Below are 12,441 nucleotides of genomic sequence, written 5' to 3'. Positions count from 1 at the left end.
CAGTATGGCAGGAGTGATGGGTATTTATAGGGAATAGTGATAAATGAAGCTGGAGAGATCAGCAGGGGCTGGATTGTAAAGGGGATTGGGATTGTGGACCTTTATACTATAGGTGCCTAAGAGCCATTGACTAGACACAGATCATGCCACAGTTATTGGGAGTTTTTATCTTGTACACCTTTGTCCAGAGTCCTCAGTTATACAGCAGTGAGTTACTTGTAGGCAGAAACCTCTTCCTGTGTCATCTTTTTTTTCCCTCTCAGTCAGGCAAATAGATGGGTAGACAAATGAAACAACAGTGAGAAGTCAGGGCCTAGGCCAGAGTCTATCCAGAAACTACTGAGTTTCAAGTGGTTTTCCTTTTTAGGGGCACCAAAGGAGGAAGGCTCTCTGTCCATTTGCCCTGCCCCCAAGTCTTCCTTTTTACTGCGGTGATCTTTTTTACTTCATTTGCACATGTTGCTTAACAGCACTTGGAGCTGTTGATATATTCAGAGCTGCAATATTTTATTTTCATTCATCTCTGGACTTAATTGTGAAGAAGATAGACAGGTAAGGGTGCCATATGGGATGAATAAGTCCCAACTCGTTCAGACTTCTCAGGAGACAGAATAGTTGGCTGTGTTTATATTTATACATTGTATGTCTGTTTCTTTTCTTTTTCTCTTCATTCAAAAGGGGCTGATTTATTCATACTATAATCTGATACTTTAAAAATCCACGTACAAGATCTTGACTGGAGAATTATGGAGATGTTTTAAAGGAGGGTTCACTCTTTCCAGGTCTTAAATACCCTACTCATATTTAAATTTACTTGATTGTCTCAAAAATGTCTTTTTACAGTTGATTTGTTCAAATCACAGTCCAAGCAAGGTACATACTTTGCATCTGCTTGTTATATGTAAGGCTGTTCTATTTTTTTAAATTTATTTATTATTTATTTTTGGCTGCGTCGGGTCTTAATTGAGGTGCACGAGCTCTTCGTTGCAGCACGTGGGCTTCTCTCTAGTTGTGGCATGCAGGCTGCAGGGCGTATGGGCTCTGTAGTTGTGGCGCGCGGGGTCCAGAGTGCTTGGGCTCTGTAGTTGGCTGCACATGGGCTCTCTAGTTGAGGCGCGCGAGCTCAGTAGTTGTGGCGTGTGGGCTTAGTTGCCCTGCGGCATGTGGGATCTTAGTTCCCTGATCAAACCAGCGTCCCCTGTGTTGTAAGGTAGATTCTTTACCACTGGACCACCAGGGAAGTCCCTATAAGGGTATTCTTAAATCACACCCTGGAGTCTTTTTTTCCATTGCCAATCATGTTACTCTTCTGCATACAGGTTTAATTCCTGACTTTATATCATAGGCATTAAAATAGTCTTTTGTGATCCTTATTCCTTCACGTCCTGAAATACCTTTCCTACCTGTTTACATGTTGAACACCAAGGTTCAGCTCCCTTTCTGTGGCATGCCACTCCAATCTAATGAATTTTCCTTCATCTGTTTCCTTAACTCATAACATCATGTTGTCATTTATCTGTTTAGTTGTTTGCAGTACAAGTGGGTTAATGTGGAGTGGGGGGAAATGAGGCTGGAGAGAGGTCAGCAGATGGTGAGCACCTCTAAGGTGAGGATCACATAATATTCATTTCTGTCACTTCAGTCAGCATAGTGCCTAGCTCATAGGAGACACTCAGTGAATGTTTGTAGAATTGGATGAAAAACCCTAGTTTCTAAAATATTTTTGGTTTGTAGCTCTGAGTTATTTTTTGTTTGTTTTTTCCTGAACTATGGACTGCCCTTTCCAACTCCAGAAACAGATGGCAAAACTGGAAATCATATCTAAGTATGTTCTTTGTTGCTCCTGTTCTTTTTCTGAACTCAGGAGCTTTGCTTGTTAGTCCCAGGTAATGTGGACTTCATTTGACTGTGTTTCATTATTCCTGTTTAGTTGAATTAAACTCCTGTCCTTGCCATAAGGAATGTATGCATCAAGGATCTGACAGATGAGAACAAGAGACCTTGGGCTTTTGGGTTTTGCGGTTTGCAAGGTTAAAAAGGAATTTTAAATATTTTCCGCATAATTCTGTTTTTCTGAAATGGATAGATTTTCTAACTAGTCCCCCTCCAATCAGTGGTCACATGGCTTTCACTTTGCATCAGACTATCATTGAAACTTCTTAAAGGCAAATAAGGCTGAAATGATTCCAGTGATTGTATAGCCACTAGAATCACTATCATTTGTTTTACTTTGAAGGACTAAACATAATACATCTTGATTACCCCCTTCAGCTTCAAAATCTGCAGTCTTCTTTGAAAGTTGCCATTTGAATAAACAAACATGGAAATGATGTTGAATAGTAATATCTTAAGAGAGGCTTTGTTGTTTCCTGTCCAAGATATGTGGCATAATGGAGGAGATGAGGGACTTGGATATTTGGATTTCTTCTCTCAGTTGGTCTGATGACTCTTGCTTTTTCCTTTCTTTGGGCCTCAGTTTCCCAATCTTTAAAATGAAAGTGGAACCAGTTTCTTGCAAGGTTAACTAAGGTTCTGCCATTCATAATTTGGACTCAACTTTTGAATTCTATTAGATATTCAGTATGCAAATGTCACAGGTGTTGGTTGGATGTAGAAGTTTGTTCATCTACTTTTTTCTACATTACAAAACTAGTATTAGCAAGTAGAAAATGTTGTTTTCTTACCTTCTTTTCTCCCCTTCCCACTCATAAATTCCATGAATCCTTTTAATTTTTTTAAATGATTTTTCTTCTCTGCGGTTGTTTTTAACAATCTTATTGGGAGCCCTGTTTAGATTTAGAGTTTGTCTTTTGTATTCACATGGTCACTGAGGTGCATGTTCATGTGCTCTGCCCCTTCTTCCTAGTAGAACCTATAAAGGGCTCTCAAAAAACTGTGGGACTTTGGATACTGAAGAAATATGACTCTATATCCAAAGACAAAGACTTACCTGTCTTAAACTATGTTAAAGATTTGTTCTCAGGCTTATGGGTACATCAAGGATTATTACTAAGACCCACCCTTTAAAATCAAGAGTGCTGCCTCAGTCTTGATACTTGGACCTTGACCAATAGCTCCCCATTTTATATTTTCCTCCAAAGGTTGGTACAGTAAAGCAAAGAGGCTTACTATACTTTATTAATCTCTTGTCTGGGTGGGAATAGGATGGGAACGCTTGTTGATGTGTTTGTGTTGGAGTGAGGTGTGTGATGCCAGTGGCAGAAAATTTATTTTTAGGCAGACAAATTATAGCCTTTTCTCCTCCTGGAAATCATTGGTCACTTTCCCTTTAGGCCATACTTTGTAAGATGACCTTAATGCTGTCTCTTTTGGTTGGGAAAGCCCTCTAGTAACAGTGGTAGCAATATTTGCCATTCAGTTATATGGCTGCCAGTGACAGATTCCACTCCCACTCCTTTTTTATGGACTACTGCTGTAAGATGTGCCTGACCTTTAAATTATTCCCAAGGCTAGCCTAGAGATTAAAGGAGATTTCATAGGATGAAACACTTTGCACAGTTAAAAAACACTTATCCCTGGCAGTTGGTCTCTCTTTGGATCATCCCACCTTCTCAGTGGAACTTGCCCTGATATTGTGTTCTGATATCTGAATGGAGAGCTGAATGTTTGACATCATGTGTCATTAGCATATGGCTCAGATTTGCCAGCCTCTGCAGCTCTGTGGCGGCGTTTGAACATACTCACACACCCAGGGTGACGTGCACTGGTATGGTTCACAAATCAAGGAGGCATGGCATAATGATTGCTTAAGATCTTAGGAGTTTTAAAGGAATGAAGCAAGAAGCTTACTTTAAAGATTTAAGCTCTTGGCTGGGGGCGGGGGATGAAAATTCTAACCTTTGCTTTCCAAAAGAATATTGCAGACCTAGTTCCCTTTCTCCACATTATTTCAAACTAGTGTGTATAACCACAGCATGAAAATTAAGGGCCAGAGTTAAAGTGAACACTGCAAGTAACTCAGCTTCACATTTTAATTTTCTCAGAAGAATTTGCCTTGTCATTGTTTATTATAATGACAAAAAGCAGGGGATCCCACTCCTACCCCACCAACACATGCATAACACGGAGTCTTTGTTTTTTCTTTTCCTTGTGCCAAAGGTTTTAACTGTAAACTTTCTAATCCAGATTATAAAAGAATATAATATAAAATAGCTCTTGAAAGAAAGGAGAGGAAAAAATCCTACATACTAGAACTCCTTTAAATTAAATGAAAACCAAGTTCTTCTAAAATGGTGCCTTTTAAGTTTAGGATCTCAGCTTTAAAAAAAGACTGGAGGAGTATTTCCTATTAAATGTTCCCATAACAGTTTTCAGAGAGTCATGGTAGGCAGTATTGTTAACTAAAGAAAATAAGTCTATCAGTTACACTTAGATAACCTTTGGAAATAAACGAACTCCATACACGTTGTGACCTTAGCGCCTGAACTTTCTAATCACATGACTGGCTTGTAAACTGACCTGTGAGGATGACTGTTGTAGTACAGGCTAAGAGAGAGAAATTGGCCAAGTGTCGGAAGGGTGATCATCAAGCTGGACTTGTCTTGTAATCTCTGTTTCTTCATGGCTGCAATAGAACTTCTCAGCAGACTCCGAGAAGCATGAAATGGAGACATGGGAAGGTAAGGGAGCAGACTGTGTCAGTCTGGGCTCAAATCTAAGGTTTAGAAATTTTCTTTGAAGGTTTAGAGCAGATAGTAGCCTTGAGGGAAGAGGGAGGCAGTCCAATCCTTTTTTTGTGTCTTGGCGGAATTCAGCCAACAAGTTTTCATGTAAATAGCAACTAGCTATAAATGTTTTGAAATAGAGAAAAGCAAGGGAGAACTGTAGTAAATTGGTTATTGTGGTTGATGTTTTTAAGAGAATGAGCAGAAAAAAAGGAAAGAAAAAATGGATTGAAATTTTATAGTGACTTGATAAAAAAATCTTAAACTTCATTTTACATCACAGTCCTTAGGTAAAGTTTACAGTTTAAAAAATTATTCCGTTTACTTCTTGACAGATTTTGTTTATATTTTAAATTCCCTAATCCAGTTCACCATCTGCCAAAGCCTTATTTAGTACTGTTAATTATAGATAGTATTGGGGTCATGAGCCCTTTGATAAGGCATCCTCATTCCCTTTGGGGGAACTTAGATACTTTATGGTTTTGGGTATAAGACTAAGCCATTGCTAATTTCTTTTTAAGTGGATTGTTTTTAAAATGGGTAAATATTCTCTCTCTCTTTAATTTAATAGCAAGTAGTTAGTGTTGAATTTGTATACTTGTAATAAGCTCTTGTGTGAGAAACCCCAGTGCCCCACAACTTTATTATTTGGACCTCAAAAGACATAGGCAGCTAAAGAAACAGCTACAAAATGAATCTTAGTGTTTAAGATTTGCTGTATTTGTTTGCTGTGTTTATAAAGTATAGAGTCTAAGAGTTTGCCAAAAGTTTGGTTTCTCATAGGCACTGCTCAGTTATAGCCAGAAGAGTTTCAGATTCTTTGAGGCAGTTGGTATATTTCTAGGAATGGCATTAATCTATGAAATGCTTTCTTAGGAAAGCTTCCCAGCCCCTTGTAGCATGCCTAACATCTGCCATAGGCAGCTTTGCAGTTTAATTCTAACTCTGAGGATGCGCAAGCTAGGGAAATGGGACCCTCTCTCACAGCAACATTCTTCTTTATAGTAATACTCCCTTATATGTTCTTCCCCAGCACTTTGTATGCCAGAATTACCTCATTGGTTTTTATTATAAATCGGTGGAAACTACAAAGTTTATAGAAATTATCAATTACATGCACAACCTGGTATTTTTTTATCTTGAACAACTTTCTCCCAATAGGCACAGAAATTCTTTGTTAAACTAATCTGCTTATACTAGCTTTTCCAGAAGGGAGTTTAAGAACTAAGATTTGCTCTGGATCCATTGGAATAGTTTAGGGGTAAGCAGAGATACCAGAGCAATAGTTAGATGAGTTTGGAGGGGATAGCTCTGGAGGATTTGGACTTTTTTCAACTAGTTTGAATCTGTTAGTGATATGTAGTCCACCAGTTTTTTTTGTTGTTTTTTTTTTAACATCTTTATTGGAGTATAAATGCTTTACAATGGTATTACACCAGTTCTGAAAGAGAAAAAATGTTTGAACAGGAAGTTCTCCCTTAGTTCTTAATTAAATATTGAAACTTCAATTTTTCTTAGCTGTTCAATGGCAGAAAGTAACTTACGGTACTAAAATGAGAACTTTTATAATACAAAGAAGTGAATTTTTAAAATTTCACCTGAATCATCCATACAAAATTCTAATAAGGCAAAATGAATTATCCCAGCTGAAGGAGGTCTTTGGAAGCTTAAAAAGCAAAATCGAACTACTTACAAAAGAGATCAGTGAAAATGCTACTGTAAAAAAGCGTTGCCTGGTTTTAGATATTGGGCCCTTGTCCATTTAAATTAACCTTTGTCACAGCTGGGCATACAAATGTTTTGTTTTAGTTCACAGAGGGTTAACTCTATTCAAGCTTTCACTGTGGCAGGCCTGATCTGTGGAGTCTTACAATCTGGTCTTTCAGCCCTGCCAGTCGCTAGGCAGGAAGTCTTATTTCTTAAGCTATCTTTCAGAATGGGGGGTTGGGATTTGGAGAAAGGTGGGGGAAGGGCCTTGGAGCATCTGTAAGGATCAATAACAGAGAGCAAGCCGCAGAGAGGCCATTGTGCACACTTCAAGATAGATGTAGCCCTTTTGCACGGCCCCTGCCTGGCAAGACAGACACCTAAAACCAAAACAATGCCACTGAATGAATTCCGTGTGAAAATAAGATTGCTGTTTAAAAGAGAAAAAATACTTGAGTGCCCTTTTAATGTTGGGAATATTCTCATTCCTCAACTTGCTGGGATCAGGCAACCCCCACTAGAAATAACTCCAAATTGATTTTTAAACGCCTTTTGTCCTCATGCTAATACTGTATTGAATTGGAGAGGGTGATCATTTTGGTCTTAGTCACGTGCATCAAAGCTTTGAGTAGTCTTTTTTTTTCTTTTTCTTTACTTTTTTCTTCTCTTCCTTCTTTTTTTTCTTTTTTACTCTAACGTTTGTTTTACTCTATTGGTATTGGAGGCATCATTAAAGGAATAAAAAAACAAAATTTGGTTAGGATTTGAGTAACACGTGTGAAATCCCTCCCCCAACAGCTGGTATTGGTTCTTGAAACTTCAGCTGAGCTAAACAGATGCTCTTAGTGTTATTTTGAGATCGTTTAAACCAGATTTGTAGCCAAGAAATCTACAAAAATTATAGGTCTTATTTTAAAATGCACTGAAGTTGTGATATGCCACACCCTAATGCATATTACATGGGTGTTAAACAGAAATACCTGAGCTTGGGAAAGTGAACAAATTCTGCCAATGAAGTTATGATTTTAAAAGCTACCAAGTTTGTTCTTCTTTTACTCCAGCCCAGATTTTCATTTTTTGAATTCCCCTTTTCCAGGCCCAACTGTAACATTCCTGTTTTACTGTATCCTTTTTCAGAGGACCAAGGCAGTAATTCAGTAGGTATTTTTATGATGCAGATTCTTTATGGCAATTGGAAAGAGTAATGGAGTCTGCTGCTTCTCTTCTGCTAAACCTCCAAAGTATTGGTGACAGCTGATGGTAATAGTTGTGGAAAATGGAGTCATAAAGAACTTCTTCCAGTTTAAAAATCTTCCAGTTTAAAAATCTTCCAGGAATAAATGCATAAGCTAACTGGAGGTCTATAATGAAACTTGCAAATATACAAATGGAATAAGTGGGGAAAAAGACCTATATCTGAAATGAGCCCCAAGTTTAAGTTATTTTGTGCTTCTTGAGTTGAGACCTGACACAGTCTCCTGGACGGTTTTGAGGCTTGAGGGAATACATCGACACTTCACAAGATCATCTGGATATTTTTAACACATCTCTAACCTATACACCTTTTCTGTATATATGATGTATATGTATAAAATGAAATGATGTATAAAAAGAAATTTAATCATCACAAACCTCCTTGATAGCATTGTTTTTGCCTTTCTGATGCATTATAATTCTTCATTACAGAAGGGATCAATTCTTTTAATGGGTATTTTCCAGAGAGACAGATATTACTAGCAAAACTTGGAAGTTCAGTTACCATTTGCATTGTATTAAAATGGGGTATGAAACCTACCATGACCCTTTGAACAATGTGGTCTTTAATGTGCTTTAGGGGGAGGGCCTAGTGAAGGAAAAGCCATAAAAGTCTTCAGGGTTCAAGATGAGGTTGGGATTTTAGGCCATTGCTTTTGTCATTTTCACACACAAACATCACTGCAATCATGTTTGATTTAGCATCCTTAATACAATGAGGTGGGAGAACAAAAGGATATCAGAGGCACAAGTATGGAAGCCAAACATTCTCCCTTCCCCCCAGATTTTTTCAGATCATTTTTTTCTTGCTGTGTCCCTGCTACTGAGTTTTTTAAAGCCAAGAAAATTAGTCCATTTGTTAAGAATCTTCTTTTTGCATGCCTCAGTGGTTTTCTTGGGCATTTGAAAAACAAGATGTTTCTCAAATATTTTTTTGTCACATAAAAAAGTCATGTCTCAAAGACTTGGTTAAAAACACCATAATTAAGAAAAATGTACCCACTCATATTTCAAGGTTGAGGGTTTTGGGGGGTGGTCCCAATGCACAGCTGTTTTACATATTTTGAAAAGCCTGATAGATGTAAAGGTCATTGCTAACTCTTAACAGGGTCTTGATGCTCACACTGTGATCCAAGAACCTTGCATTAATTAGGATGAGAAGCATGGAAGGTCAGGAGTCAACTGACTCTGGGCCTTGGTGGATTGTCGTTGGGGCCAATCAGAATTCATATAGGATTTTTAGCCGTTGAAACCAAACAAAAACAAAAACAAAAACGAAAGAACAAAAAACCTGCTGTTGCTTCCATGGCCTCTGAGCAGATCCTTTGGCCTGTATGGTAAGGACTTGTCCTGTGCTGCCCAGATGGCTCATAAAAACTTGACTGCATCCATTGCTTTTCTACAGAACCTCGGCAGCCTGCTCTGTCACTTGGCCAAGTCACTTGACCTCTGTGAGCCTCAGTTTCCTCATATGTACAACAGGGGATGATAATACCAGTCTCCACAGGATTGTTATAGGAATTGAATAAGAGAACCTCTGTCTCAGTGCCCAACACATGCTTAACATGCTTTGACATTGAAATAAGTTTCAAATAGTAGCAAATTTAAGGAGATTAGGAAGGAGAAGATTCTTGGGTGAGGCTGTGGCTGGTGCTGTTTATATTCCAAGTAGAAAAGTCCCCAGGGAATGCCTCCATTCAGTGGGGAACAATCAGGGAAGGGCCCTTTGGAAATTGGAAAATGCTGTACGACCAGTGAGATGAGCTGCTGAGCCTTCTCCTACATCCAGTTGCTGTGCTAATATCCTATTCCTGGGCTAATGAAAATAATTAGTAATGAGTGGGTCCCTGCAAAATTTGTAGCTTTTTCCCCGAGAGTCTTTTTTACAGTTGTTTTGTTGGGAAGGAAAAGGAGAAGGGATGGCCTCTAAGTGAGCACACAGATTGAGTCATTAGAAAAGGAAGGATAGTCACGTTAGTCTTATAACGTGAAAGAAGAAGATATTCTTTCATGCGTTTTGGGAGATAAATAGATGCCAAGATAATTACTGAGGCCATGCTTAGTAGCCCCTTCTCAGAAGCCTTACCGTGAGGTAGTAAAGTTGGGAATATTAGTAGCACACTAATCATTGCCCTGCTTAACTTTGGTGTCTTCAGTCTCTCCGCCTTCTGGTTGAGAGGTTATATCAGTGGTTCATTTTCTTATCTCTGTATTTAAAATTATAATTTATGTAGCCAACATTCATTGAGCCCTGGGAACACAGGTGAATCAGACATAATTCCTTACCTGAACTGCAGCTCCTCCTTTTTAGCTACAAAGAGGGAAAAATAATTTTAATGTTGTTTAACAGATATTAACTTTATCATTTAGAGTTTTAAAATTTTTATTTCTATTTATTTACTTAATTTTTTTTGGCCATGCCACGTGGCATGTTGAATCTTAGTTCCCCGACCAGGGATTGAAGTCTCACCCCCTGCAGTGGAAGCATGGAGTGTTAACCACTGGACCACCAGGGAAGTTCCTCATTTAGAGTTTTTGATAAAGAAGATGCACGATGGAATACTACTCAGCCATAGAAAAGAACGAAATTTTACCATATGCAGCAACATGGATGGACTTGGAGGGCATTATGCCACGTGAAATAAGTCAGACAAAGAGAAATACTGTATGATATCACTTATGTGGAATCTAAAAAATAAAACAAACTAGTGAATATAAGAAGCACACTCATAGATACAGAGAACAAATTAGTGGTTACCAGTGGTGGGGGGAAAGGGGGAAGGACACAGTAGTGGTGGGGAGCGGGAGGTATAAACTGCTGGGTATAAGATAGGCTCAGGGATGTACTGTACAACATGGGGAACATAGCCAATATTTTGTAATAACTGTAAATGGAAAGCAACCTTTAAAATAATATAAAAAGTTTAAAATTTAAGGAAGAAAAACCCTAGTATTTGAGGGCAGTTGCTGGGAGAGGAAGAAGAACATTTAGCTTCCAAAGCATTATTCAAAACTGGCATTAGGATTTTGTTTGCACTTTGGGCCTTATATTTCTTTCGTTTTTTTGACTACATTTGTTAGACATTTCTTGAAATGTTTTTGCTCTTACAAGTGTATGGTTGCAAAGTAGAATATTCAAATACTTTTCTATTTTTCTTAATATAGTAAAATTAGAGTCCTGGAATGCATTTGGCAAAAGTGTGGAGAGACTCTAAATCTCATGTCTGTTTCTGTGTTGGCATCCTATTCACTGTCAGCAAAACGTTTTCCTTCCAAGAGGTTTTAGCATGTGCCCTCAGTGTGATGACTGTAGCAACCCAGCTTTGCTTTTCAAAGGAGCTAATAAGTTATGGATAACTTACTAAATGTCAGATATATTTAATTAAAGTTTATTAACTAACTTCTCTACAGCAAATGCATGTTTTGGACCTTTAAAAAAAAAGAAAGAAGTAAATACCATTCCAGTGGCCATTTAATCCCAAAACACATGCACTTGAGTCTGTGGAAGTAAGAGATGTGTAAATGAAAGTCTTGGCACCCAATAGGTGCTGGTCGTGAAGCCTTGGCCATTGTTACTATTACAATAATATGTATACATGCACATACTCATATGCATTCATAGTTTTTTTAAGTTTGCCATGAGATAGTTGCTAATTGCCGCTGACAAAAAAATCTACTACCCTCACGTCTTTTATTGACTGGGGGCAGGATAGGGGTGAGGTGATGATGTGCCACAACTAGTTTCTCTCCCTGTCGTTGGGTATAGTCCATACCATTGTTTTAACCATATTGCGTATTTAAATGGTACTTTAAGAAACTGGCCATCACATTGTTCTGTTAGGATTCTAGGTTCCTTTTGAATATGTAGAAATGAATTCTCCCTCAGAACCTCTGCTCTCATCCTCACATACATTTTTTTAAAATAAATTTATTTATTTATTTGCAGCTGCGTTGGGTCTAAGTTGCCGTGCGTGGGCTTTCTCTAGTTGCGGTGAGTGGGGACTACTCTTCATGGCAGTGCGCAGGCTTCTCGTTGTCGTGGCTTCTCTTGTTGCGGAGCACGGGCTTTAGGCGCACAGGCTTCAGTATTTGTGGCACTTGGGCTCTGTAGTTGTGGCTTGGCGGGCTCTAGAGCGCAGCGTATTTGTGGCACTTGGGCTCAGTGGTTGTGGTGCACGGGTTTAGTTGCTCCGCGGCATGTGGGATCTTCCCGGACCAGGGCTCGAACCCATGTCTCCTGCATTGGCAGGCAGATTCTTAACCACTGCGCCACCAGGGAAGCCCCTCACATACTTTTTTGAGTGTCATGTACACTAAAACACTTGCCATGAGGTTACCAATCTGTTACTAGAGAAAAACTACCCACCATAGAATATGCTTTAGTATGGAAAGTTGTTATATGTCATATGCTGAAAAATACTTGAACTTAGTTTCTTAATTCTTTATTTCCACCAACCATTAGTCTTAACCAAAGGAAGAGAATGATGAACGTTTAGGGAGTCTTGGGGAGTGGTGGGGAAGGAGTACTAGTTTTATGAAAGTATTGATCCAGGGCCTCCAGGAAGCAGAACCCTGTGGTTCTGATGGCTACATTAGTAAAATAATGTGAGTGTAATTGTGAAAGATTTTGTAATATGCATAATTGTGCATAATTTAAGTTTCATAATTTGTGGTCTTAATTATGAGTGCAGAGAGACTCCAGCACTTATTCTGAACATTGTTTTACATATGAAAGTAGTTACAAAAGCACTTTTTGGCATATAGACTGTGAATCTCCAATAATGCAACATGTCTG

The 12,441-nt window shown here is 38.6% G+C and overlaps 1 protein-coding gene across 3 annotated transcripts in view; it reads left to right on the top strand.

The window, feature by feature from the left end:
- The window catches only part of NR6A1 (nuclear receptor subfamily 6 group A member 1), a 205,513-nt gene that overhangs the window by 134,723 nt on the left and 58,349 nt on the right, over positions 1-12,441 (top strand). The window contains exon 1 of one of the 3 annotated variants that reach the window (XM_033427218.2): positions 4,413-4,640. The exons of the other annotated variants lie outside the window; for them this stretch is intronic. Coding sequence (XP_033283109.1) covers positions 4,625-4,640 — 16 coding nt within the window. The 5' untranslated portion in view covers positions 4,413-4,624. Of the gene's footprint in view, positions 1-4,412; positions 4,641-12,441 lie in introns of those variants that run through there. 3 annotated transcript variants of the gene reach the window in all.

Source organism: Orcinus orca, chromosome 6, assembly GCF_937001465.1.
Source record: "Orcinus orca chromosome 6, mOrcOrc1.1, whole genome shotgun sequence".
Lineage (NCBI taxonomy): Eukaryota > Metazoa > Chordata > Mammalia > Artiodactyla > Delphinidae > Orcinus > Orcinus orca.
This window is presented reverse-complemented; position numbering and strand designations above follow the sequence as displayed.